Source organism: Lepus europaeus, chromosome 14 (genome assembly GCF_033115175.1).
Source record: "Lepus europaeus isolate LE1 chromosome 14, mLepTim1.pri, whole genome shotgun sequence".
Lineage (NCBI taxonomy): Eukaryota > Metazoa > Chordata > Mammalia > Lagomorpha > Leporidae > Lepus > Lepus europaeus.
In genome coordinates, this window is record NC_084840.1 from 16,837,907 (window position 1) to 16,864,690 (window position 26,784).

The 26,784-nt window shown below is 61.2% G+C and overlaps 1 protein-coding gene across 4 annotated transcripts in view; it reads right to left on the reverse strand.

Moving 5' to 3' along the window:
• The window catches only part of KIF21B (kinesin family member 21B), a 46,948-nt gene extending 20,613 nt beyond the window's left edge, over positions 1 to 26,335 (reverse strand). For all 4 annotated transcript variants that reach the window (XR_009867989.1, XR_009867988.1, XM_062211574.1 and 1 more), the window contains exons 1-15: positions 26,252 to 26,335; positions 14,395 to 14,617; positions 13,969 to 14,151; positions 11,897 to 12,046; positions 11,669 to 11,803; positions 11,166 to 11,333; positions 10,717 to 10,832; positions 10,039 to 10,234; positions 8,562 to 8,751; positions 5,851 to 5,914; positions 5,518 to 5,733; positions 5,126 to 5,204; positions 4,653 to 4,770; positions 3,738 to 3,929; positions 2,355 to 2,554 (exon numbers count right to left, since the gene is read on the reverse strand). Coding sequence is in view for 2 of the 4 variants with exons in the window: in XM_062211574.1 (XP_062067558.1) it covers positions 2,355 to 2,554; positions 3,738 to 3,929; positions 4,653 to 4,770; positions 5,126 to 5,204; positions 5,518 to 5,733; positions 5,851 to 5,914; positions 8,562 to 8,751; positions 10,039 to 10,234; positions 10,717 to 10,832; positions 11,166 to 11,333; positions 11,669 to 11,803; positions 11,897 to 12,046; positions 13,969 to 14,151; positions 14,395 to 14,617; positions 26,252 to 26,292 (2,271 nt within the window). In the remaining 2 variants the exon portion in view is untranslated. The remainder of the gene's footprint in view (positions 1 to 2,354; positions 2,555 to 3,737; positions 3,930 to 4,652; positions 4,771 to 5,125; positions 5,205 to 5,517; positions 5,734 to 5,850; positions 5,915 to 8,561; positions 8,752 to 10,038; positions 10,235 to 10,716; positions 10,833 to 11,165; positions 11,334 to 11,668; positions 11,804 to 11,896; positions 12,047 to 13,968; positions 14,152 to 14,394; positions 14,618 to 26,251) is intronic.
• Positions 26,336 to 26,784: the final 449 nt, after the last annotated feature.

Genomic DNA, 26,784 nt, shown 5'->3' on the forward strand with positions numbered 1-26,784 from the left:
AATGACTTCAAGCCATAAAACTAGCAGTGGATGGCCAAGCTTGGAGCCCAGATTGCCTCCTCAATCCGGCTCTTCCAATAGTCCCAGGCGGCACCAAGGCAGGCCAGAGCAGAGCCAGGGACCAAGCACAGACAGCTTGGAACCCAGAGTTCTCCAAGGTCTGGCCAAAGGCACAGACAGCACCATCAAAGCAGCCTGAGACCACCCAGTGGGCTGGAGAGCCTCTGTGCCTACCTCCTGACCCCCAGTGCCCCAGACGGAGTGCCGCACCACAGGACCCCAGACGTCTTCCAAGCGACAGGGTGTGAGAACCACAGGGCCCCATTCCTTCCTCTGCTGTGAGACCTCAGACATTGCCAGGAACGTCACCAACCTGCCCTGCCCTGAGGACCCCGGGAAAGGAGACAGCCGGGCAGGGGGAGCAGGTGCTACGGGGGCCAGTGGCTGGCAGAGTTGGCTTCTCCCCTGAGGGGAAGGCTCTGTTGAGTTGAATCTACAGAGGTTTTGGGGCTACAGAATGAGTGTCCTCCCCAAGGCCTGGGGCTGTGAAGACCAAGTCACACGTTCAGTCAAACGTGGACCTGAACGCTCCAGCGCAGCAGGAGCTGCGTACAAGCTGCAGACGTCGGGCCTCTCCAGGTGCCGGGGTCCTGGGCAGGGGCCACGTCCTCCTGGCCTGAGGCGTGGCCCAGCTCTGCAGAGGTCACCACAGAGGTGACACTGTCAGAACAGGTGGGCGTGTTGCAGGCCCACGACAGTGCTGAGATGGGCCACAGCTCCTAGGCCAGCGTTGCTCCATAAACCTGAAGAAGGAAGCGAGCCCTCCTCCTAGGAGATGCTGTGACTATGCCCCCCCACCCCCCGGTTCTGTGAATCGCTGGGCCGACAGCGGTGGCAGGTGCTGGGCACTGCCTCTCACAGCCTCTGGTGAGGATCCTTTGCCTGCTGTACCCTCTGTCCTTCCAGGAGGAAACCTGGGCCCCTCCTAGGGCACCCGGGGACGACCCCAGGGTGTCCTGCCCCATGCTGGTCCCAGGCTCACAAGAGCAGTCACAGGTTAGGTTTCAAGATTTCAGAGCCGGATGTAGATCCTCCCTCAGAAGGCTCTCCAGGGCCAGCCCCAGCTGAGAAGGGGGCTGGCCAGGCTGTGCAGGGCCACCCTGCGGAGGCATTGGCCAGGAACCTCCAGGGCGACAGAGTGGGGACAAAGGCAAGAGCACCGGAAGTGCTCAGGAACCCACAGACCACACAGGCCCACGTGGGTGTGCAGCTACGTCTGGGGGCAACCAAGGCCTGCTGGTCCCTCCCTCACCACCAGAGGGCGATGGAGCCCAGGGGAGCTGTGGGTCCTTGGGCTCCAAGTCCACTCAAGGTCAATGGCGTGGATGCAGCAGAGGAGAGGGGGCTGCCCAGTCCAGCCTGGTCTGAACATGCATGGCGGGGCCTTCTCTACTCCAGAGTCACGGAGTCCCTGGACCTGCAGCCTGGGCTTGGGGACAGAGCTGCTTGGGCAAGTTAGCAAGGTCTCCATGACAGTTGCTTTCGGAATCTATGTCAGCCATCACCACTCTGCTCTTTCTTCTGCTCCCTGGTCAGCGCCAGTGAGGATGCACTCACTGCTGGCTCTGAGCCGCGGGCCCCGTCCCCTCGGCCTCAAGCACGAGGAAGCTCCCCTTTCCATTCCGGGCTGTGCTGCCATGTGCTGCTCACACCTGTGGGGCTCTGCTCGGGGCCCCAGACTGCAGACGGCTGGGCTACACAGGGCAGCAAGGCCCGGGAAAAGGGCACACAGGGGAGCCAGGACACACCGGATGCTGGACACAAGACTTGAGTCTGAAAACTGGGCCACCCAGAGCTCACAGGGGCTTGGGAGGCAGCGCTGCCTCCTGGTAGCGGCGCTGAGCCTCACTTTCCCCAGTACCGTGGGAATAACCACTGGGCTTCTTTGTGGGGTTCTCCCAAGGACTTAACATGAGCGCATGGTCTTCAGCCTGCCCACAGTAAGCCTTCAAACAGCGTGATTCTCATCACCATGGCAGGCAAGTCTGTTCCAAATGCCAGGCCTCAAAGAGCAGACTGGAGGCACCTGTGGTGCAGCTTCCCACCACAAGGGGCAGCACTGAGCAGGGCCCCTGAGACCCGTCCTCTGCAGGACCCCTCACAACCCTCCATCCTCCACACCGCCCCACTGCTGGGGGAAGGCCGTTTCACCCTGGACATCGACTCGGCTAAGAGAACGGGGTCAGGACAGGGTTGATCCGGCAATGTTGTATGTCTGGGAGACAACCCACACCTGACAGCGACCGTCACTGGGAACTGGGGAAGGGGGTCTAGGGCTCCCCCTCGGCCCCTACCTTGGCCTTCTTCATCTCGGCCACCTCGGCCTGCAGCTTCTTCAGCTCCCGCTCGTAGCGCGACTGGTTCTTGAGCAGCCGGGCGTGCTCCTTCTGTGCCGCCTGTAGTTTCTGCAGGTCCCGGTTCATCTCCCGCAGCCGCTTCTCGTAGTCCGCCTTGATCTTGTTGGCCTTCTCCTCCGTGTAGCACTCCATGGTGCCTGAGGGCAGTGGGAGGCAGCCGTCAGCGCCAGCCGTGTCCCCACGCGCTCCCACTCACGTGAGCTCCGCAGTGGGGGAGGCCGGAGGCCTGGGTTCCAGCTGCTGCAAGACCTGGGGGAAGTCGCAGCCCTCCCTGAACCTGTTACCACTTCAGGTGCACCAGTGGCAGGCACCTGACGCCCCGTCCTGCTATGACATTCTGCTGGAATGCGAGGGGCTGCTTTCAGCCTGAGACCCCTGAGCCCTGGTCCCCAGCTTCCCATGCGGACCCCACAGCCCACTCACGCTGGCTCAGTTCTGCCCCAGGGACCAGGGTGGAGGCAGGGGCCACGGCCAACAGGAAGGAAAAGAGCTGGCAAAAGACAGTGACGTGGGCCCCAGCAAGAGGAAGAGGCTGACCCCCACCCGAGACCCCGGCTGCCTGATGTCTCAGACCGAACAGGCACAACAGTAGACTGCCCTCTCCCACCGCAGTGAAGGGCACCATCCTCCCAGAAGCTAATGCCGGACCCCTCCTTGTCTCCTCCCCTCTCAGCTCCGCAGCCAATCATCGGCAAATCCTCCCGGTCACTCAGCCCTCCCCGGACTTGCAGAATCTGACTGCCTCCTGCCTCCTGCCCGAGCCACTCGCCTGGGCTCCCAGTTAACAGTTTCCTAAGAGGTCCCAGCTCCCACTTCCACAGCACCCCGAGCGGTAGCTTAACAATGCCTTTACGTTTCCTGCCACCGACACCTCTCAGAAGCCCTTAGCTCCCCATCTCCCTCGGGAGCAGAAGGCAGTGTCCTTACAATGAGCTGGCCACGTTGACATCACGGGCCCCACGCTTCTCTGACCTGGCTCTTTGTTACTCCGCCAGCGCATCCGGCGCGTGGCCGCCTGCGGCATGGCACCTTCTGCTCCCTCACCAGCACGCTCTTTCCCTGCCCCCCCCCCCGGCACTGCCTCGCCTCCCTCAGGTCTGCTCAGGGTCACTTCTCAGTGGAGTCCCCCCGCCATCCTTTCCAGGTACGTAAAGGATTCTAGGGTGTCAAGTGACAATAGAAAGACAGAAATCGGTCAGTGTGGCAGAGGAGCTACGGTGGAGCCAGGAGAGTTCAGCTACGGGCCACAGGTCAGAGGCCGCTTGTGCGGAGGGCCGGGGGGTGACCGGGCCCCTGCGGGGGCTCGGGGGCGGGGCTCACTGAGGTTCTGCAGCACCCGGTCCCGCTCCAGCTGCGTGTCGCGGATCTTGTTCTGCAGCAGAATGAGCTTCTCCTCGTACTGGTGCTTGAGCGTCTGCAGCCGCCGCTGGCTGTTCTCCAGCTCGTCGATCAGCTTCTGCTTGATCTCGATCTCGCACGTCAGGTCGGCCAAGTCCGCCTGGAAGTTCACCTCTGGGGGGGTGCGCAGCCCGGCTCAGCCCCGTGCCTCGGCCGCAGGCCGGGGCTCCCTCTGGTCAGCTGTGGCCACTCAGTGGCTGGACGGGGTTGCAAAGACCATGGACGGGAGGGTGCTGCCGGCAGGGGGCGCTTCTCTGAGAGGCAGCCCCAGAGAGGCAAGGCTAGGTTCTGTGCCTCCTCCCCACCCATCCCTGCTGGGCCCCGGAGGCCAGAGTCCACCTGTCGCGGGTGACAAGGGGGAGGAGGGTGACAGGGCCAGCAGCACCGTGCAGGTCTGTGGGCCAGGAAGGCAGCAGAGCGGAGCGGATGGGCAGTGTTCCCCCTCCCGTGAGGGGGCTTTGGCCCCAGCTGGGCCTCCAGTCAACGCCCTGCTCTGCGTGGACCAAACTGAACTTGCTCTGGAGAAGATGCTAACACGTGGCCCAAGGCAGCAGTGAGCACAGAACCAACCCGGCTGGGGGCAGGGGTGGGGATGAGGCTAAGCACAGTGCCTGGCACTTATTTAAGGGGCGCTCTGCGCTCGTCACCATTACAACTGTCACTGCTGTTGGGCTTTGTCCTTGTCACCCGTTTCAGGGCCGAGCCCTCGGGCCCCCGGGCACCCACTCTCTCTGTGAACTCAGGCAGGGCCTGACCCAGCCCTGGGGCATCTGGCCTTCCCAGGGCCCATGCTGGCTGCAGCCTCTCCTCTCCCCGCGCCCGGCAGGGCCCACGCACCCTTCTCCTCGGGGTCTGAGTCCGAATCCACCAGGCTTTCCTCACTGCCCGAGTCCTCGTCTTCATCCTCGCGCCCGTCCTCTTCCTCACAGCCACTCTCGTCTCGCTCTTCCTCCTCCTGCGCACCAAGAAGCATCAGGGCTGGGCCTGGCCTCAGGACAAGGGGCCTGGGAGCAGAGGCCGGTCCAGCCCAAGGCTCCCATGTGTCAGGAGGGCAGAGGTGCCAGCAGGCCACCTGGGATCGTCCCCCTGGACGATCCCACCTCCCCCGGAGCCCGGGCAGGGTCCTTCGGGGTAACCTTCCTCCTTGCACCATCCACTTGGGACGCACAGCACCGTGGCAACCAGTCCGTGATGCCAGGAAGCCCAAGGACCAACCAAATGCAGATCCACCCTGCCTCCACCCCACGGGGCGCTGGAGCCCAGCAGGGACGTGGCAGGTGAGCGTGTGGAGAGGGGGCGGCGGGCCTCACCTCCTCGGCCTCATTCTCAGTCTCCTCACTGTTTTCCTGTTGGAGTTTTGCCCTCTTTTTGAAGGCTTCCTTCTCTGGGCTGCTCAGGGGGTGAAGAGGAGGGCAGATTAGCGCTGAGCACAGGGCAGGATGAGGGCTGGACCCTGCCCTGCAGAACCGCTGGCTGCCCCGCCCCAGGCCAGGGGCCAGGATCACCCTTGCTGACTCTACCCTTCCTCTCCTAGGAGATGGGCACAGCACTGGGGAAGGGCAGGGTCTCTGTCCAGGGCTGAGCAAATTTGCTCCATGGCTTCCCAAGCACTATGGGGGGAGGCCCCAGGGCAGCAGCTGGGTCCAGGGGGGTTACACCTGGCAGAGCCCCAGGCCGGGGGAGGCGGCGGCACTGCACTCACCTCTTCCTGCGCTGCCTGACCTCCTTCTTCTTCAGCTGCTCCAGGTCTTGCTTGGCCCTGCGGATGACCTCGGAAGCATCCTCCATGGAGCTGGCCGGGCTGCTGAAGCCTGGGCAGGCCGGGGATGCTCCCAGGGAGTAGGGGCTCCGGGCAGAGGCCCGGGAGAGGCTGCGGCGGAGGGACTCGTTCATGGCCTCACTCTCCAGGAGCTTCGTCCTGTGTGCAAAAGCGAGTGTGGCGGGGCGGGGAGGGGGGAACAGGTGAGCTGGCATTGCTCTTGGCCTGCCCTGGCCGAGGGCTCCCAGATGGCCACGCTGGTGGGGGCTCACTCACCGCAGCTCCTCAATCTCCCGGATGTAGTTCTGGATCAGAGCGCCAATGGCCTCGTTGCCATCACCTGGGGGTGGGAGGGCAAAAGGAGGGAGTGATAAACAAGACAAGTAATAGCAGGGCCTTCAGCTCCGACCCAACCTGGCGCCCTTGGCCTGCACCTCCAGTAGGGCAAGCATGCGGGCCTCTTCCAGAAAGGAATTGGCACCCAGGGCACAGGTGCACACAAGCACCTGGCAACAGCAGGGAAGTGGAAACGACCTAATGACCCAGATGTCCACTGGAGAGAGCAATGTTGACAAAATCGTCATCATGGTCACTTACGGAACACCATGCAGTAGTTTAGTTTATTTATTTATTTTTTAATTGGAAGGCAGAGACACAGAGGAAGAGAAGAAAGAGATATCTCCATCTGCTGTTTTACCCCCAAATACTCACAACAGCGGGGGCTGGGCCAGGCTAAAGTTAGGAGCCCGGAATAAGTAGAAAAGGGTTTTCAATTAAAAATAAATTAAGGGGCCAGTGCTGTGAGGTGGTGGGTGAAGCCACTGCCTGCCGTGCCAGCATCCCATATGGGCACAGGTTCGAGTCCCTCCTGCTCCACTTCCAATCCAGCTCTCTGCTATGGCCTGGGAAAGCAGTGGAAGATGGCCCAAGTCCGTGGGCCCCTGCACCCACGTGAGAGACTTGGAGGAGGCTCCTGGCTCCTGGCTTTGGATCGGTGCAGCTCCGGCCATTGTAGACAATTGAGGAGTGAACCATTGAATGGAAGACCTCTCTCTCTCTGCCTCTCCTTCTCTCTTTGTGTAACTTTGACTTTCAAATAAATTAATAAATCTTAAAAAAATACTTAATAAATGCTTCAAATAAATAAAAATATCTTTAAAAACTTAGCGGAGAGGCTGGCGCTGTGGCGTAGTGGACTCAGCCTCTGCCTGTGGCACCAGCAGCCCACATGAGCGCCAGTTTGTGTCCTGGCTATTCCTCTTCCAATACGGCTTGCTGTTTATGGCCTTGGAAAGCAGTGGGAGGTGGCTCAAGTGCTTGGGTTGCTGCAGCCACATGGGAGACCTGGAGGAAGCTCCTAGTTCCCGGCTTTGGATCAGCCCAGCTCCAGCCGTTGTGGTCATTTGGGGAGTGAACCAGCAGATGGAAGACCTTTCTCTGTCTCTCCCGCTCTCTGCCTATGACTCTACCTCTCAAATAAATAAATAAAATAATTTTTAAAAAAAGCTTAGTGGAACATGCATATTAGGAAAAAACTGTGTACAAATGTTTAAAGATTTTTACAGCAAAATAAAGTTACCTTTTAATCCCATTTTCTTTGGAAGTGGCCTCAGCTGAGGCCAACACAGAAGGAGTAGCATACACTCCCCCTACACGCACATCCTTCATACTTCACACAAACGCACTGAGAGGAGAGCTGGGAACAGGCGCCAGCCTGCCTGCGAGGGCCTCCGAGAAGCAGAGAGGTGGGCGGAGCTGGGGAGAGGGACGCCAGCCTTCACTTCACACACGGATGTGCCTCTGGCAGGCTTAACAAGAGGACACGTTCATGCTTCACTCGTGTCACACACGAGACACAAGATGTTCTAAGGGCCAGGCATTTAGCCTAACAGGCAAGATGAGGCCTACACCAGAGTGCCTGGGTTTGATACCCGGCTCCGGCTCCTGACTCCAGCTTTCTGACAGTGTAGACCCCAGGCGGCCGCAGGGATGGCTCAAGTAGTGGGGTCCTTGCCACCCACTTGGGAGGCTTGAGCTGTGCTCCCAGCTTGCAGCCCTAGCATTAGCAGTTACGGGCATTTGGGGGGTGAACCAACGGATGAACGTGCTCGCTTGCTCTCTCTTTCTCTCTCTCTGTTTCTTGAAAAAATGATTTAAATTTTTATTTTTAAGATTTACTTATTTTGAAAATCAGAGTTACAGAGAGAGGAGAAAGAGAGAGATCTTCCATCCCCTAGTTCACTCCCCAGATGGCTACAACAGCCAGCACTGGGCCAGGCCCAAGCCAGGAGCTTTACCATGGGGTACAGGGCCTCAACCACTAGTAGCATTTTCCACTGCTTTTGCAGGCCACTAGTAGGGTGCTGGATTGGAAGTGGAGCAGCCAAGATATGAACCGGCACCCACATGGGAAGCCGGCATTGCAGGCAGCAGCTTTACCCACTACGTCACAACACTGGCCCTTGAACAGATAATTTTTTTTTTTTTTTTGACAGGCAGAGTGGACAGTGAGAGAGAGAGAGACAGAGAGAAAGGTCTTCCTTTGCCGTTGGTTCACCCTCCAATGGCTGCCGCGGCCGGTGCGCTGCGGCCAGCGCACCGTGCTGATCCGATGGCAGGAGCTAGGTGCCTATCCTGGTCTCCCATGGGGTGCAGGGCCCAAGCACTTGGGCCATCCTCCAATGCACTCCCTGGCCACAGCAGAGAGCTGGCCTGGAAGAGGGGCAACCGGGACAGAATCCGGTGCCCCAACTGGGACTAGAACCCGCTGTGCCGGCGCCACAAGGTGGAGGATTAGCCTATTGAGCTGCGGCGCCGGCCCGAACAGATAATTTTTAAAATGTTTTTAAATCAGTTGAAAAAAACACATCCATGAGATGCTCGCTGCCTGTACAGACTGGCTTGACCGCTCAACAACCTGGGGTGGGGTTGGGGAGGGAGGGTCCCAGCTCAGTGACGGGCTGGGCTGGGCTACACATCCGACTCACCGGCCTTGGCCAAGAGCAGGTTGGCCTCCTGGCTCATCAGATGGGTGACGCGGTTGTTGATGGCGTCGATGGCCTCCTGCATGGCCTTCACGCGCAGCCGCAGCGCCCCGTTCTCCTTCTGCAGCATGGCGTTCTCCCGAAACAGGTCGCTGTAGCCCTCGGCGCCGTCCTCCCCAATCACGCGCTTGCCCTGGGGGAGGGGCAGACATGGAGCAGGCTGGCACCAGAGTGCCCGGGAGGCCTGGGGCCACGAGGACCTGCCCTCTGCACTGCCGGCCTCCCCTGCCCTGGGTTCCGAAAACACAGCTCCATCCTCCCCACGTTCAGTGACCTCACGTAGCTCTCTCTGATGTCAGCCACTCAGTCTCCCACAACCCCACCTTGACCTCTCTTCCCACTGCTCATTTTCAGATCTTCGTAACTGCTAATCTTAGGGTCAAAACCTTACCTGGGCCAGGAAGTTGGCATAAATGAGTGAGTCACTCTGGGTAAGACAAAGGAAGTGGGGGAGTCTGGAGCTAACAGCCGCAGACCCCGTCTCAGGGGAGCAGCCACTCTCACTCCAGCGAATTTAGTGCTACCCACTATTACATCTTCACATTTTCCCAGAAAAACCGAAACTTCTTGGCTTCCAGAAAGACTGCTGGGGCACAGCAGGTTAGGATACCTGCATCCCACTGGAGCTACTCTGCTTCCAATCCAGCTTCCCACTAATGCACCTGGGAGGCAGCAGGTGATGGGCCAAGTATTTGGGTCCCTGCCACCCACGTGGGAGACCAGATGGAGTTCCTGGCTCCTGGCTTCAGCCTGGTCCAGTCCTGGCTGTTGCGGGCATTTGGGGGTTAGAGCAGCAAATGGAGAATCTGTCTCTGTCTCTCCCTCTCTCTGTCACCGTGCCTTTCAAATAAATAAATGTTAACAAAAAGAAGAAAGGCTGGCAGTTAAGCTGCATTATTGTAAGAGAACGTAAGCCAAACCAAAACCTGTCTGGTGCTAAGTGCAGGCCATGGCCACAGCTGGCGACTTCCCCCCGATCACGGGGAATCAGACACTTCTCCCAAAGCATCCATCGTTGCCATGCCTCTGTGCCCGGCATATTCTCCATCCAAAAAGGCCTGCCTCACCTCCACCTCCTTTTGCTGATATAAAAGGCCCCCTCCTCCATGAGGCCCACCCTGACCGTCTGCATGAGTAGGGCCAGTTCTCTCCTCTGCCCCCGCGGCACACGGGACTACTCCCAGAGTCCCCTCTGTACCGCAGCCTAGCAGCCCTGTCTTGTTTCAGCCCAGTGTGTTCAGCGGACACGAAAGCACCCCAGATGGCTTCAGCCCTAAGCATGACGTCCAGGCAGCGGGGGTGAGGTAGTCTTCCCTCTGCACTTAGTATTCTAGAACCGTGAGGGCTCGGGCTGTGCCGGACTCCCTGGCTCGGGGTGGGGAGGGCGGGGGGTGCTAGACCGCGCACGGGGTGCGCTCACCGCCTTGTACTCCATCAGCTCCATCTGCAGACGTGCGATCTCAGCCCGCAGCGCACTGATCTGCTGGCTGGTCTTGTCCTGGTTCACCACCACCTTGTTCTTGATGTTGCGGGCCCGGTTGGCGTATTTGAGCGTGTTCAGGGTCTCCATGAAGTCCCGGTCCGAGGGGCTCACGCAGGCGATCATGATGGTCTGGCTGGGGGTGCAGCCAGGCCAGCGTGAGGACGAGGGACACGGTCGCGTCCGGAAGCACTAATTTGGAGCGGGGGTTCTGCTCACCCCATCCCCCCTGCCTTCATGGCTGAAGGACCTGGGCATTTAGGAGGGCAGAACCTGGGATGTGGCGACTGGGACTACCTGGCCAAGGGGTGCAGCACTGGGTAACCCCAGTGAAGGCAGCTACCAAGGCTGGGGAGGGGGCGACGCACAACTGCCAGTCTCCTGCTTGGTGATAAGGCTGAGTCACAGCCCCTGCATTTTTCTAGCACTTTTCATCTTTTATCTCATTTGGGCTGTGTGACTCCCTGTTGTACAGGTAGGGAAACTGAGTCTAGCACAATTGGCCGACGACCGTGGGGCCCTTCAAAGCTCCTCCGCCACTGGGCACCAAGCACTCACACCAGTGTTCTCCAGGAGCCCCCGTCTCCCCTGCCCCTTCCCTGGATGCTGTCCAGATACCTGTTGCCCCCCAGTGAGTCCTGCAGGAGCCGCGTGAGCTTGGAGTCCCTGTAGGGCACGTGCACCACCTTCTTGCTCTGGTCGCCCAGGGCGCTGATCACATTGCCCAAGGCCAGCTGCGGGAGACAGACCCTGGCACTCAGGAGTCACAAGCGTGGGGGCAGGGGTGGGAGAGGACAGACAGTCCCCCCGATGCCCACGCCTGCTCCCTGGCCCCAGCAGCTCTCAGGCTCGCTGGGCGAGTTCTCAGACACATGTGAGCTGGTGACACTGGGACACGGGATGCAGGGGTGATGCCTGAGGCTGAAGGGCCAATGAGCTAACAGGAGTGACCCCGGGTGCTTTGGCCAGAGGCTAACAAGAGGCCCAAGGAGGGCCTGAGCCATGGGGTCACAGGGTCTGAGCCCGAGCGGGGCTGCTACTGGGGCTGGGGTCCACCGTGTACATACCAGGCCACAGTTGATGGAGATGCCCTCCTTGGCCCGCTCGCCCGTGGCTCCTGTCCGCTTCAGGCGCTCCGAGCCAGCCAGATCCACAAAGTGAAACTTGGCGGTGAGGGTCTCATACTCACTCGTAGGAGCTGCGCCCTCAGGAAGCCCAGGCACAGCCTCACTCCCCTGCAGCAGAAGCAGACATCTGACTGCCCAGCCCACAGCCCACCTCACTGCCTCCCTGCCCGTGGCCCCTGCCCCAGGGGTGCTGTCTGGCAGTCAGGGCCAGCTTGCCCCGTGACCCCCCTCCCCTGGCATGTTCACACCCCTGGCCACGTCCACAGTAGTGGCACACACCGAATTCTCACTGACTGCTCACAACCCAATGACAGAGGCATCAGATCCCCATCCTTGAGATGAAATAAGGAGGCTCAAACATAAAGAAAAATCAACACGTGGCAGAGGCGAGCCTGGGCTCTGGTTGGCTGGCTGTGCACGCACGGCCCCTGGGGGCTCCTCACCAGGTCCGGCTGGGTGCACACACGCATCTGGCACAGGTGGATGGTGAAGATGGCATGGGAGCGGGAGCTCTGCACATTCATCTGGGTGCTGGCCGTGGTGCGTGAGAGGGCGCCCTGTTTCAGGCACTGGATCAGCTGGAGATGAAGGCAGACGTGAGGGCTCAGGACTCCACCCTTCCCGGACTCCCTGTACCCCGCGCCCGCCCTGACCCTCCAGCGGAGGCTCACCTCCTCCTGGGAGTTGATGAGGCGAGAAGTGACACCTGTGGTGTAGATGCCGCCATTGGCATCCTCATGGATCTTGATGTTGGACCGGCGGTGGCGGGCGTCAGGGTCCCGGGCGCTGTCGAACAGGTCGAGGATCTCCTCGTTGTAGAGCTGTGCCGGGGTGGGGGGGGGGAAACAGCTGCTGGGCTCCGAGGGCACGCAGCACGGGGCTTTCTCACACTTGTAAGCCATCTCACAGTTGTGGAAACCGAGGCTCCAGAGGCCCCCAGCCCTCACCCCAGTGGGTTCTGAGTTCCATGATCTTTCTCCTGAACAGGGTAGGGAGGGAGCTGGGTCCAGGCAGACCAGGCCTGGGGCTGCACACAGTGCTCCTCAGCTCTCCAAGAAACGAGCTCCGGCAGCTCTTGGTCCCAGCCGGCAGCTGAGGGCCTCACAGGGACAGATTCAGTGGTGAGGAAGATGAGGAAGACAGGACCGGGACTTGGGCAGAGCCTATCGGGTAACTGCGCCGGGAAAGAGGAGATGGGGCCGTGATTCCAGATGTGGGAGCGTGGAGGCGGAGCTTGGTGGAGACCAGAGGAGCCACGCCCTGATCCCCGTGTCCCTGAGGGTGGAGGCCAAGAGAAGCTCCCAGTGGTAGGTGAATGTGTCCACACCTCGCCCTGTGCTCGGGACAGTAGCAGGGCCTGGAGAACAGGCCATCGTGTCCCAGCCTCCTGCAGAAACCAGTGCAGAGGTGGCCTGGCCAGGGGCAGTCACCACATTTCACGGGGCCTCAGCCCACGGAGCTTCCTGCGTTTGGAAGCTCTGGCTGGGATGGTTCCACCTGCTAAGGGGCTGGGCAAGAGCTGGGCTGCGGAGTGGGAAAAGGATGGAGGCAGCGCGGGCAGCAGCATCCCGCGGGACGAGGCGGGAGACTGCAGCTCCCAGACGTCCGAGGCTTTGACGACCTTAAAGGGACAGAAATACCTCACAGGAAGGGGAAGAGGAAACAGAAGGGACCGAGGGGTGCTGTTGTGCGTGTCTGCCTGCGTAGGGACAGGCGTCTCATCATTTACCCCCTCGTGGCCCACCCTTTGGCGGGGACATGCTAGCAATTGGCCTGTTCTTTGGGGATCCCCACAGCAACAGGATGGAGGAGGGAAGAAAACAGAGAGAGAGAACCGAGCCAGGCAGTGTGCACCAGAAGCAAAAGCCCAGAAGGACAAAGAAACACTCCCAGGTCACGACTCCAGGGTCCCCACAGGGAACACAGCTGCTCTGTGTGCCAGTAGGGCCCACCTAGGGCAAGGGGTGGGGGGCATGGGATGCTTGAAGGGGGGAGGTGGTATCCCTGCAGCTGAGGGCTACCTGGGTACAGTCAGAGCACCAGGGTTGCTGGAGTCCTTGGGAGGGGGTTTTAGACGCTGAGATCTGGAGCAGCCCTCAGAGCTGTGTCCTAGCGAAGCAGCTTGGTCAAGTTAGGTTCTCCTGAGAAACAGAGCTGCCCACCTGCCTGAAAGGCCTTCGGAGAGGCCCCCTGCGGATGCCAGCCCCTGCCTCTGGGGTTACTGAGCTGGGGATCAGACAGGCCCAGAGGCCAAAAAGCCCAGAGATGTCCGCCTGCTCTCACAGACAGGCAAGGCCTGATGCCGAGAGGGCGTCTTCCGGAGCCCCTGCTGCCCTGGGCTCAAAGACTAAGGGTTGGGAAGGGCCCCAGGCAGGAAAGGACAGGGCAGGCTGCTAGGAGGGACCCAGTGAAGGCCAGAAGGGAGGGAAGCAGGGTCCCCACCGTGTGTCAGGCACACGCGCCCAAGGCACGGTCACACCCCTAAGGAAACAGCTATCAGCCAGGAGAGCAAAAGGACTCACTCATGGCTAAGAACCAGTCAAGGTTTGAAGAGACTCACAGTCAGCAACACAAGCCCCATGGGATCCAGAAACCCAGGGCAGTGTCCCACCAAGGCCTCCTCCAGCCCTCACCCGGCAACTTCCAGGGGTGGGGCGCCCATCACCTGGAGATGCCCCCGTGGCTCCCAGGCCCTCTCCACCACAGTGGGGAGGCCCGGCCCACGGCCTGCTGCCTGCTGTACCTCCAGGAACTGAGCGCTGACTTTGAATTCAGGGCCAGGCACGCCCTGCTCCTGCGCCCGCCGCTTGCGCTCAGCAATGCCCCCGAAGAGGTGCGCGATGGCCCTGGGAATGATGCCCTGCTCCTCCTCCGACGTCGCCACGTCGAACCCGGTGCCCATAGTGTACGTCTTCCCGGCTCCTGTCTGCGTGGGCAGAGATGGAAGGGGGGGCACCAGTAAGCCCTGTGCACCAAACCTGCCCCTTTCTTGGTCCCAAAGCCATGCCCCATGGAGATCTCTGACTGGCAGCCCTCCCTCTGTTAACCGGCACGGCAGTGCCCTCAGTGGACAGCTGCTTGGCTGTGGAGGTGGGGCTGTCTTCCCATCAGACAGGGCACGGGGAGACCGAGGCTGGAATGGGCGCTGGCGAGGGTGCAGGGGACTGACCTGCCCGTAGGCCAGCACTGTGGCATTGTAGCCCTCGAAGCAGCCCTCGATGAGCCTGCTCACACAGGTTGAGTAGATCCGCTCCTGCCAGGTGTCCAGGTCGAAGACAAAGTCATAGGTGAAGGCCTTGTCCTTCCCCAGCAGGACCTGGGGCTCCCCCGGGGTGACGGAGGTACAGATGTGACAGCCCTCAATCTTCTCCTTCGACAACTGGGGCCGGATCCTGCCCAGAACACAGAGCCCTGATCAGGCCCAGCTGCGGGTGCCGGGGGCACGGCTGCAGGTCTCCCTGCTCCCCTAGCTGCCAAGCTTCCACTTCCCCCATGGCAGGGGGGAAGGCAGGCCGGGGACCCTGGGGACAGCCTTGGGAAGCCAATGATGACAAAGTCAAGCTCACTGGGAAAGCAGCTGTGACATGTACCAGAGCCGTGTTGCACAGTTTCTGTAAGTGAACTCACTGTGAGTCTGTGCGAACTCACTATGTGCCTGATTTCGGCTGCGAGAGTGTAACAGACCAGCCCGAGGTTGTACAACGGAAAGGGATGAAGCCAAATCCAGGACTGTGCAGGAGAGAGAGGACAGCTTATCCACTTGTGCGGAAATGGAGCTCGGGGCGAGGGTGGGCAACAGAGACAGGAGTGGCCACTCTCCACAGCTCTGGATCACAAACCTGGGAGCCACAGCTAAGCTCTCCCCAGGCCCCCAGGGGCCTCAAGGGTCCTGCGGCAAGGAGCCCCCTGCCCAGAAGCCAGAGTCTGGCAGACTTTCTCAGGAGCTGAGGGGCCAGACCAGGCACAAGGTCAAGGCAGAGGTTCCCTGAGAAGGACAGGCACCTCTGGGAGGGACGCCAGGCCAGCCACAGTGCGGGCCTCCACCCCCAATCCCAGAAGCTCCCCGACAGAGAAGGAAAGTGGCATCAGGGCTTAGCACGATGCCAGCCATGGACACAACCGCCTCCTTCTACTACCCCTTCCTCCCTCTTCCAAGCAGCCATCACCATGACGAGGTCCCCATGGCAACCAAGCGGGACTGCCTGAGCATGCATGTGGGGGGATTGGCAGAAAGCACCCCCAAACACCCTACAGTAAGAGGGGTGGGCCAGGCTCACACAAGCCAGCCCCGGCTGCGCACTCACAATGGGCTTGCTTGTCTGACTCCCTCTCCCTAAGCCAGCATTTAATCAAGAGAAGACCTAGAGCGCCAGCACCTATCCAGGGCCCAGGGCGCCACACAGCCCAGCTGGCCCTGCCCCCAGGGCTGGCTCACTCACAGCTGCAGGCAGGTAAGGTGCTCAGCTGAGCCTGCCACCTGCACTTTGCTCTGAGAACCCAAGGAGGTAACCACTGATCCAGCTGCGCTGGCAGTGACTCTCAACTGGGAAGGGAGCAGCTGGATCCCGCTCATCCTCTCTGCACCTGCAGACTGGAACCTTGAATCCCGGTCAAACCTCAGAGCCAACAAGGCTCTTCCTTGACCCCTGCCCTGACCACTAATAGCAGCACAGACACATGAGGTGACCAAGCGCTAACAGGCATTCATTAAGCCGCCATCCTCATGACAGTGCTGTGAGCTAAGCCCCACCACCCCCGTGTACAGCGGAGGGAACCGGGAAGGTGCAGGCACACAGACAGCAAGGCGCCAGTGTGAATTCAGCCAGGTCTGTGCCGCCGACGCTTGGACAGTCCTGGGCTGCTCTAAGGAGCAGGGCTCACGGTGCTGAGAGGGGAAGGGGTCTCAGACACAGGCGGAAAGCTCAGAGGGAGAGGTGTGGCGCTGCACACAGTAGCTCTGGCCTCGGACCCAGCTCTGTCCCAGGGCCTGGGGAACCCGAGACCAGCTCTTCCTCCCCTGGCAGCCAGGTGCTCCCAGGTGAACTGAGGCTCCAGCCTGGGCGGTGGCTGTGGAGTCTCCAGTTCTACTCGCTACCAGCGGCTCCCAAAGCCGCCCTCCCCACCATGGGGCTGCTTGTGATGGGATTTCTGGATCCAATTCAAATACCATTTAATTACAGCAGGCAGATGGCAATGCCGGCGATTGGACGAAATCGAATCAGCATCCCTGGAGACAGTGGGGCAGGGGAGGGGGAGCAGCAGCCCTGCTTGTCAGAGCCCTTCACTGACGGGGCGGCCTCTGCCCCAGCCCCAGGACCACCCTGGGAGCCTGCCTGCAAGCCAGGAAGTGAGCAGTAAGTACAGCAGTGTAGACAGAGGGGCAGGGAAGGGGCCCCAGGGTTCCAGGTCCAGGAGTTGTGGGGTTAGTTGGACGTTCAGCCTGGGACCCTACGTTGACCTAGCACATCCTGATGCGGGGGTGGGAGGTCCTCTGTGACCAGAGAGAGCCATCCAGCTCATGCTGGCCATTTTAAGACCAGGGTTCTTTGTCAGGGTGCACGTGGGCGAGCAGCGTCACCCAGAGACATGGGTACCAGTTGGGAGACAAAGGACACAGACCCTGTATGAGTCACAGCTCCCAGAGCAGGTGAGCTGAAGGACTGAACGAGTAACGGGTACAGAAGCAAAGGAGAAGTAGGATTTCGCAGGCGCTTCCGGGTGCGCGTCGGCCTGGGCACCTTCCCCACAGCCCAGCTCACCCACGTGATGCTATGAGGTGGGGGTTTCCAGAAAGGAAGCTGCAGTCTGAGGTGGCAACTTAACACAGAACAGTGAACACAGCAAAGGTGGCAGCACTTGCTGCTCGGCGACTACACACACTGCTCCACGTCGCCAGCTGCCCCATCGGGAGAACCCGCCATCCCCAAAGGCTAAGGAAACTCCCAGCACCACCTTGTGAGCCAGGGAGGCTCTCTGGAAGGGGTCCCGTGCACCTGTCCGTGCCCCAGAGCCCACCTCCGTGAGTTCACAGTGCACTGGGGGCAGACAAGGCCTCAGTCATCCAGGGTCCTGGGGAATCCGCCCTCTCCACACACACACACACAACACACACACACGACCCAGGTCTCAGTCATACACACACACACACACACACACATGACCCAGGCCTCAGTCATCCTGGGTCCTGGGGAATCCGCCCTCTCCACACACACACACACACACACACACGACCCAGGTCTCAGTCACACACACACACACACACACACCCCACCTTGAACTCAAACCCATGCTCTGCAGGGAGGAGACTTCCTAGCCCCTGCCCCCTGCGGCTCTCATGCCTCTGCCTCAGGCTGGGCTCCTGGGCCCTCCCCAGGTTTAACTTTCTAAGAACTGCCCCACCCCAGCACTTCTGTGCCCTGCTGGCTAAGTGGCGTGGCCCACCAGCCCCACCTAGAGGGAAGGAGGCCGCCTCCTCTGACAGGAGGGAGGGAGCCACTCAGCCCTGTCCCTCCCTGGGGTCAGTCTCTGGGGTCTCCCAGCTGAACCGGGGCCCAAGGAGCTGGGACCAGAGCTGGGAGGAGGAAAGCAAAGCGAGGCACCTGCCTTCAGCACAGAAGGTAAGGAGGCCAGGAAAAATCCCACCGCAGCAACCAAGATAATGGATGACTTCAATTTAAAAAAAATCAGATTGCCAACCTATAGCCCCAGCTGCCCACCACGGCTGACCGCGCAGTGTCATTCGGGCCCAGGGACTTCCTGAACCTCACCAGAGGGCAGCTTCCCCAAGCTCCACCCCTACACACCTCCCCCACTCCTCCCGAGGTCCTGCAGGGAAGAACCCCGGGGGCAGCCCCGCTCAGAAAGGCCTGGGCTGGCCGGAGCCTCCCAGGACAGAGCTGGCCTATTTGTCCCTTGGCAGCCGCAGGCTGAGCTGTGGGCAAGGAGAAAGGGCCCGGGAGCCTTCCAGAGGCAGGATCTGGCACCGGCGAGAGGTCGCCCAGAGAGCTTCCTCTGTTCACAATTGAGCAGGGGCTGCCGCGATGTGGGAAGCCGCCCCCACCCCAGGCCTGAGTGCGGGCCAGGGAGGCCACAGGCGGCTGGGGAGCCCCCTCCTCCAGACCCTGCGACAGGGCGGGACAAAGCCCTGAGCCTGGGGCTGAGGAAAGCGCTGAGCTCAGCGGTTCTTGGGCTCTTTGCGGAGCCAGGAGGATGGGGTTCCGGAAGGGGAGGACAGAGGAGCTGAGGGAGGCAGCCAGGAGGGATGTACAGGCTGCCAAGGAGAGAGACTCCCTTCGCTGAGGGTATCAACGGGCACAGCCGGCACGTGCCTGCAGCATTGTGCCAGCCCCACTGCCCGGCTGCACCCTGAACCGTCCCTGGTGAGGTCGCACAAATACCCATCAGCCCTTCCAGGAGCTCCACCCAGTGACCCGGGCTCCCAGGGGGCTGAGGCCCCTCCCTTGGTTCCTAACCGACCTGCCACGAAAATCCTTGCTCTGAGGCCCCTAAAGGAAGAAGCCCCAGGCTTGAAGGGTCTTACTTTTCACTGATGAGAGGGAAGTTTATGATATCAAAATACAACCAAGAACTGTCCCAGAATTCTAGAAAATTCTTACAGCCATGATGCACGGTCTTTGGTTCCTGGTACTTTGCTGATATTGGAACCCCATTACACCCCAATTAACTAAGCTTCCTCAATCAACAGCCACCACCACCACACAGAGCAAGGTGGCTCGTGCTGGAAGTCGCCCAGGATGCACCTGCTAGGTCATTTCATTATCATTCAGTTCTTTTTAAAAAAATATTTTTATTTGTTTAGTTTAAAGTTTTTGAGAGGCAGAGAGACTGACACACAGACAGAGGAGGTCTATTCACTGGTTCATTTCTCAAATGACCATAACAGCCAAGGCTGGGCCAGGCCAAAGCCAGGAGCCTGGAACTCCATCCAGGTGTCCCATGTGAGTGTTGGGAGACCCAAGTATTTGAGCCATCACCTATTGTCAGAAGCTGGAACAGGAACCAGAGCTGGGACTCGAACCCAGGCACTCTGATATGGGATGCAGGGTCCCAAATGGTGTCTGGCTGCTGCCAAATGCCCATTCCAATCACTCAGTCCTCAGGTGGGTGTTTTTACCCCTAATGTACAACTGGCTCAAGGCCACATGGCTCATACTTGAATCAGAGTCTTCTAGGATGACCTCCTTTAGCATCCACCAGGGCAGAGCCTGGGAGAACCAGCGAGCAAGCAGCTGCCCACTTGTGTGTCATTTGCACTGGGGGGCACCCTCTCCCCAGGAGGACCTCATAGGCCTTGAGAAGAACCACAACCCTGGTCTGGCACCGCCCCTCTGATAGCCAAATCAACCGTCGTGGCTGGACCCTTTGAAGAAGCCCAAGGGTACTACAACCTGTCCCCTCTTTCTTCCTGTAGGACCCCCACTGCCTCTCCAGAATCCTGAAAAGCAGCCCTCAGAGGCTGGAGGGACAGCCCAGGAGGACCCTCGAAGTCAGTCTCTGGGTATGCCGCACCCAAGCCCCAGAAGAAAAAGCAGAGTTTGCCCAGAATCCACCACGTCCTCGCCTCGTACCCAGCCGGACAGAGACATGTTGGGCTGGCGACACAGGCAGCAGGGGCACAGGGGGAACGGAGTGGTGGGGGTGGGGAGTGCACGTGCCTGCAAGGGGGTGGGCCAGGGGACAGGGACACAGAGAGGAGCCCCAGGACTGCTAGTCTGCCTGGCGCACAGGGCCACTTTGCCCTGCCGTGACCCACCAGGGCCCCATCGTCCTCAATGACAGGGCAAAATCGAAGGGGAACTGAGCTCCAGCAGGAGGGATCTAGATAAGCTAGCGGAAGGAACTTCCTGCCTGCCAGGATTGCTAAGCCCTGGAAGGGCAGCCTGCGCGGCTTCTCCTCCTTGGTACCTCGCTCCTGCTTCCTTCGGTGCCTTCTCCACCCCCAGGCCTCCTCTGAAAAGGACAGTCTTTTGAGGAGTGGCGTGCTCGGCTCATTTCTGTGTGTGGACACGCACACACTGTGCTGGGACAACCCCGCGGAGCGGGGCCGGGATGGCCCCCACTTTACCGAGGCTCAGAAGGTGTGAAATGTCAGGAAGCCAAGGTCACGCTGCTGCCGTTTGTAATGTGGAGGTGAAATCCGAGCCAAGCCCATTTCCCATCCTGCTGCCACCACTGAGCAACTCTGCGCCAGCGTGGAAGACAGGGCGGCGGGTGAAAAATGAACCCTGCGCGAGTCCCGGCCTGATCCCAGCAGCAGCTGCCGCAGAGCCACGGGCTTCCTGTCGGGGAAAGCGTTTTCCTGGCCTGCAGTTAAGGAAGCCGAGGCCAGAGCCTGGAGAAGCAGAGCGGGGAACCGGCCAGAGGAAAGTGGCTCCCCCACCCCGGTGCCGAGAGGCTGTCCACACCCCCACCTTAATGAGCATCCTCGCTGCCTCCTCCCCCTGGCAGCCTGCCAGCTCTGGGCAAGGCGGCTGCAAGCGAAATCTCTAGTCTCAGGGGAGTCTGGCTCCCAGACACCCGGGGGCTTTGAGCTGACTTTGCCCAGACAAGGCACCCTTCCCTGGGGGCCAATCAACTCCAAGTCAGGGTGACAAGATCCAACTTGGGTGCTGGCCCTGAAAGCTGCAGGGGTCAAGTGCAGGGAGAGCCAGCGCTATGAGGGGGCCGAGCTTCTAGAACCCTGTGACAGCCAGAGGGTCTGGTGGCCATCCTCAGGCCTCCCACACTGGCCCCCAGTCCAGTCCTCCTGAGCTTGCCCTCAGGGATAAGAGTCAGGCTTGCTCTGAACCCCCAAAACAAGAAGGCTTTGTCTGTGGGGTCAAAGAGCATGAGTTTATGAAGCTCTGGGAGGCTGGTCAGAGGGCTCTATTAACCCTCTCTGCCATGGGCCCTCACTCCTGAGAGCGTGGGGAAGGGCTGTGATGCCCCGAGAAAACTGACAGGCGGTTTGGGCCTGGAGTTCGGGATTCTGACCCCACTCCCTTCTCAGAAGGTGTTCTAGATCCTTGTTTGTTCAGTTCACCCCGAAGTCATGGCTGCTGACTTCTGAGTGATGCCGAGGACTGGGGGAAGGGGCGAAGCAAGACGGGGGGCACCGTGAGGATGTACAAGACATCCGGATCCCAACCCCAGAAAGGCTGAAACCAGGCTGAAACCAGGCATGAGCACAAGAAGGTGGATAAGCAGACTGGGGAGAGACGGCAGAAGCTGGGCACAGGGGCCCGTCCGCGTCCTGAACTGGTCTTCCCCGGCTGGCCAGGACCGAGCCGCCTGAGCCTGCAGTCTCCCTCGGAGTTGTCTCTGGGGCCTGGGAAGAAGGCAAGCCCAGCTCAGGGCAGCGCTGGAGCTCCGGCTTCCCTCTCTGTCCCACCCCCATCTCGGGGCATCTGGCAGGGGTTTCCCATGACCTCCCCGGAGACAGGAGACACTGTGGAGTCGGGTTCAGCCCAGAGCCCAGGGCTGTGCCGGCATCTGCATCTGGTGGGGGGACTGGGCCCTGGGGATGCTTCCCTGCCGAGGAATGCAGGGCAACAGGCAGCTGGCCCTGCCCCCACCCCCACTGCCAGCTGCGTGCAGGCCACTCTCCACCAGCCTCAGGGGACCAGCCCAGCCTAGAGAAAAGACCACTGTCACAGCGGGCGTCCACTCAGGCAGGCAGAGGGAGAGGGGCCCAGGACACTCCTTCCCACAGCTCAGAGCAGTCAGCCAGACGGGACAGACAGACAGACAGACAGACGGAGGGAGCTGGGGCCACCCAGGGAAGAGGATGCTGCTGCCACCTGCCCTGGGGGCCTCAGAGCCTCTCCGTCTCCCCTCGCGGATACAGGGGGAGATCTCTGGGGCACAGGGCCCAACCCAGCTCCTGTCCCAGCCCCTCGAGTTGTCCACAGGGGAGGTCACAGAGGACACTGCTTCCCTCTGTCTAGGAGATCCAGGACGACTGAGCTCTGACCAGTGACTGGGTTGTGTGTAACGCAGAGGGCCAGGAGCAGCAAGAGATGGGACTGCCCCCGAAACTTCCTGCCCTAGACAGGGGCAAGGGGAACCCGGGGAGAAAGACAGATGCAGGGGACAGCTGCAGGGGTCTAAGAGAGGGACAAGCTCCCCCACACAAGGGAACAGCCTGGATTCAGTTGCAGGCAGTCCCAAGCCGAGTGACCTCACAGAACTGGGACGGTTGGAATTGGTTCTGTCAGCTCTCAGGGCCTTCCCGCCCGCGTGGCCCAGCACTGGAAGACACTGAAGCATCGAGCCAACGGGCAACAGCGCCAGGGGTGGCACAGAGCAAAATAAGGAGTGGGTGCTTGCAAAGGCAGTGCCCCGAGTTCAAGTCCAGGCTCCTCCATCTCCTGGCTGTGTCTGCTCACCTGGACAAGGGGACCCAGTTCAGTTACTGGCAGGATCGATGCCCGGCATAGAGTAAGGGCTCGATAAATCAGAGCGCTGAGCTGCTGGCCAGTCCCTGCCCTACCACAGCTCTACATAAGGACACAGATTTTTGTTCACGGTGAACAGTTCACCATAGCTTAAACCAGAGGGACACCGCTGAGCTGCATGTAAGCGAGGCCTCCTGTCTACAGTCTGTTCACACTTCACTCTCCTAGAACCGTACACCTTCTGTTTCACTCAAACCACGACTGCTTGCAAATGAACAAATCAGGTGTCACCATTCTCCGGCGGGTAAAACTGAGGTCTGGAAGAACAAACAGGCCAGTAGATGGGCTGCCCAGGCTCTAGCGCTGCCCTTTGCTGTGACAGTAAGGGTGTCAGGCACAGGTCAACTCCACCACTTCCCTGGCCCTGGGCCCACCCCGCCCCACAGATCAGGCCGGCTGGGTATGGAGGGTGGTTTCCGGGGCCTGTGGTTACTACACTTCCTTGTGATGCCATAAACCTTACTTCTGCAGCAGGAGGCAACCACCTCGAGTCTCAGGTCTGCACACAGCCCTGTCTGGGCCTCGGGTCCCAGATCCATATGTCGGGCACTGATTGGCGCTGCCTGGCTTTGCACTCTGCAGGCACCCGTCATGCCCACCCCTACGCAGCTGCTTCTGTCTTCTTCAGTCTCTCCCCAGCTACGCACAGCTCCCGATTCAAAATTCAGACCGTTGATGACCAAGACTGGAGTAGCCTGGAGCTCGGGAAATAACTGCAGCTGGAGAGTCCAGATGGGACGCGGCAGGTGTGCGATCTAACACTGGCGGGGGCTGCCCCAGCCCTCCCCACCCCTGCTCAACCAGAGTCGCCAGGGATGGATGTGGGGCTGGCCAAGGCACCTCCCCCTCCTCAGCAGACTAGAGGAAGGAAGCTTAGAGAACCCGGCAGAGATAAGGGGGGAGGGGGCTAGGCAACAGCGAAGGCTCCCCTCATGGTGGGGGCTCAGAGCTAGGGGCTTGAAAGGGTCTTAAATAAACTCTCCATGTGACTTGGCTTCCTTCCCCAATTTCAACTTCGCCAACTTGCATTTCTTAACCGCTACCCCCTTCCCCCATTTCTGCAGTTCAGTCTCACTGCACCCCACCCCCACCCCCAGGTATAGCCCAGGAAGCTCGGAGGCCTTGCAGTACAAGGGGATTAATGGATAAAGCAATCACAGGGCAAAGCCGACTGGCCTGGGTTCAGAGGCAGATGGGCCGGACCCCGCCATGCTCGGGGTCTGCTCACCCCTAGACCTTCTCCCCTATTGTAAAGCCCCAGGCCCTGGAAGTCTCCTCACCCAGCTTTCCAGGACCCCAGGCCTTCCCGGCAGCACTGTGCAGACGGCCAGCTTTGATCCTCATCCCAGACAGATGACAGGGCCAAGAGCCCTGGGCCTGGCACTTCTCACCTAGTGCAGCAGCCCAGGGGTCTCCACACACACACACACACACACACATACCAGACCATGTCTGCCTCATTGCTGGCCTCCCTGCCCACCAAGCTGGACTGCACTGGGAATTCATAAAGCACTTCAGTTAGAAACCAGGCCGGAACAAGGCTGGCCCCAGCAGGAGCTGAGGAGCCTGGGGCAGAGGTGTGCTCTCCAGGCAATCCCAAATCCCCAGCCCTTTGCAAAACTGCTCCATGCCTCTGCGGCTTGCCACCCAGTCCTTTAGGTAAAACAATTGATTCCTGGATGCTGGGCTGGGAAGTAGCAGGGAACCCAAAAGCAAGAACGACACCCCCCCACACACATAGAGCCCATCACTGCCACCATCTGCTCCCCCTCCCAGCCCCAGGCCTAGCCCAGTCCTATCCTCAGCTCTGATTAGAAACTGGGTTCTGTCCAGGCATTGTCTGCCTTCCACGGCCGGCTGCCCATTGAGGTCTGGCGTGTGCTGGGGCTGGGCACGCATGGTGGGGTGGGAGGAGAGGAGTGGGCGGGGCCCTCATCTTCAGAGCCCCTGAAAGCCTGGCTGAAATCCCCCCCCCCCCAGACATCAGCAACTCAAAGACGGCAGGTGGGACGTAGAGATGACCCTCACTGTCCTGAAGGACCCCGGAGCAGACCAGTCCCTTCTCCAGACAGAGTCCGAGCAGCTGGTGAGAGTAGGGAGCAAAGCCAAGGTTCTCCTCACTCCCCTACCCAAGGGCACAAGCCCGCGGGGTCCCCGCACAAGTCCAGGGCCGGGGCCCGCCTTCGGACCCTGAGCAGAGGGGAAGGCCTTTTGTTTGCTCTCTCCTGCAAGATGGGGTCTCAAGGAAAGCCCCTCTCAAGGGCACCCCAAGCCCCTTCCTTCTCAGCCCTGTCTCTCGCTGGGTTGGGGCTACAGCTTCATTTCCCTTTTATGGCACTCCCGGCCTCTCCCGATCTGCCGCAGATGCCATATTTACATTCCCACTCCCACCCCCATCTGCAGGCTCCTGCTGCAGTGTCAGCCCAGGCAGCAGCCTGGCCCCGCCCTGGCCAGCGCACCAGGCACCTGCGGGCTCCTCTTTGTCTCCCAGGCTGTTGAGGGCCAGGAAGCTGTCGCCCCAGTGATGCTGTGCAGCAGCCTGGGGTGCAAGTGCAGGGGTGAGCCTCAATCGCCCTCCCTCACCCTTTGATTAGGGGTCAGCTCCGCTCCCCACTCCTGGGGCTGCAGAGGGGTGGCCAGGTGACTGGGGGGTGGGGCGGGGGCATCTGCCCTGGGGCAGGAACAGGAAGCTTTTCCTTGATTGCCATCGCTGACCCTGCCTGGAGGCAACTTCCCAGGACCCTTGGAATCTGGGTCACCCCAGATTCAGGGGCTCTAGGGACAGGTCTCAGAACACACCCTAGCCCTGGATGCTCCCTGCCACCCACCCCCACACCCCCTCATCACACAGGGCTGGGGCAGAGCCGGAGGGTCCCTTCCACATCCCTGCCATGGGGACCAGCCCCCGGGCTGGCACACTCCGGAGGACACACCCCTCCCAGAGAGAAACCCCAAACAAAAGCAGGCAGCGGTGCCGCGCCGAGCCTCTGGATCCAGCACAAAGAACACACAGGGCTCAACTTGGAGTATTTCCTGCCCCTGCCTGCAGAACCCACCCCCCAGCCCACCCTCGCCCGATTTCTGTCAAGGCGTCCCTTCCAGCGCGGTAGGTCCACGCCGTCCCTGGGCGCCTTGCCACGATGGTGCCTGACGACGGCGCCCTCGGGTGCACCTCGGCGCACCTTTTCCGAGCCCCCTGCCCGAGACCCCGCCGGCTGCTCCGGGGACGGAGCCCGCGGAAGCCCGAGGCCCCCGCCCCGACCTCCCTCTGCGGAGCTCGTGGGGCCCCGGGCGCCGCACAGGCCGGCCCGGGGCCGAGGGGAGCAGTTTCCCCTCAGGGACCCGTGATGAGCCGGCGGCCTCGCGGGAGGCGGAGCGGAAGCCCACGGCCGCCCGGCCGGGCCAGGGCTGGGTGTGAAATACCGGATTTCCTTGTTTATTCGATTTTCCGATCATCGAGGGCTCCCAGGAGGGGCCCGAAATCGCCACGCGAACAAAGCCCCCTCTCCAGCCGGCCGCGGCGCGCCCCCGCGAGACAAAGCCCGAGCCCCTCGGCGCGCCCCTGCCCACCTGACGGCCACCTTGACGCAGCAGTCCCCCTGGCCGGCCATGGTCCTCGGTGCTGGTCCGGCGCGGCTCAGGGGCGGGGGTCCGGGGGCCGAGGCCCGAGGCGGCGGCGGGCAGCGGCGGCCGGCGACATGCTCGCGGCGGCGGCGGCGGCGGCGGGGGGCTCACCCGCGCCCGGCCCCCCGCGACGGGACCCGCGCGCCCCCTCGCGCCATGGGCGGCGGCGCGGCGCTCGCTGACAGCCGGCAGCGCGCCCCGCGATCCTCACACCGCGCGGCTCCCGCGCGCGCAGCTCGGCCGGGCCGCGCCTCCCGCCGCGGCGCGAACACAGGGGGCGGGGCTGCCGGACGGGCCCGCCCTCCAGGGGCCACCAATCCGAGGCCCGCACGAGCAGAGGGGGCGGGGTTAGCTCCTTTAAAGGGCCCTCCTGGCTCGCGGCCACCCGGTGGCAGGGGGTGGGGGCGGGCGGGGCTGGAGGTTGGGCGAGGGGGCGGGGAGCCAGGGCCTTGGACCCTCGGATGAGGAAACTGGGACGC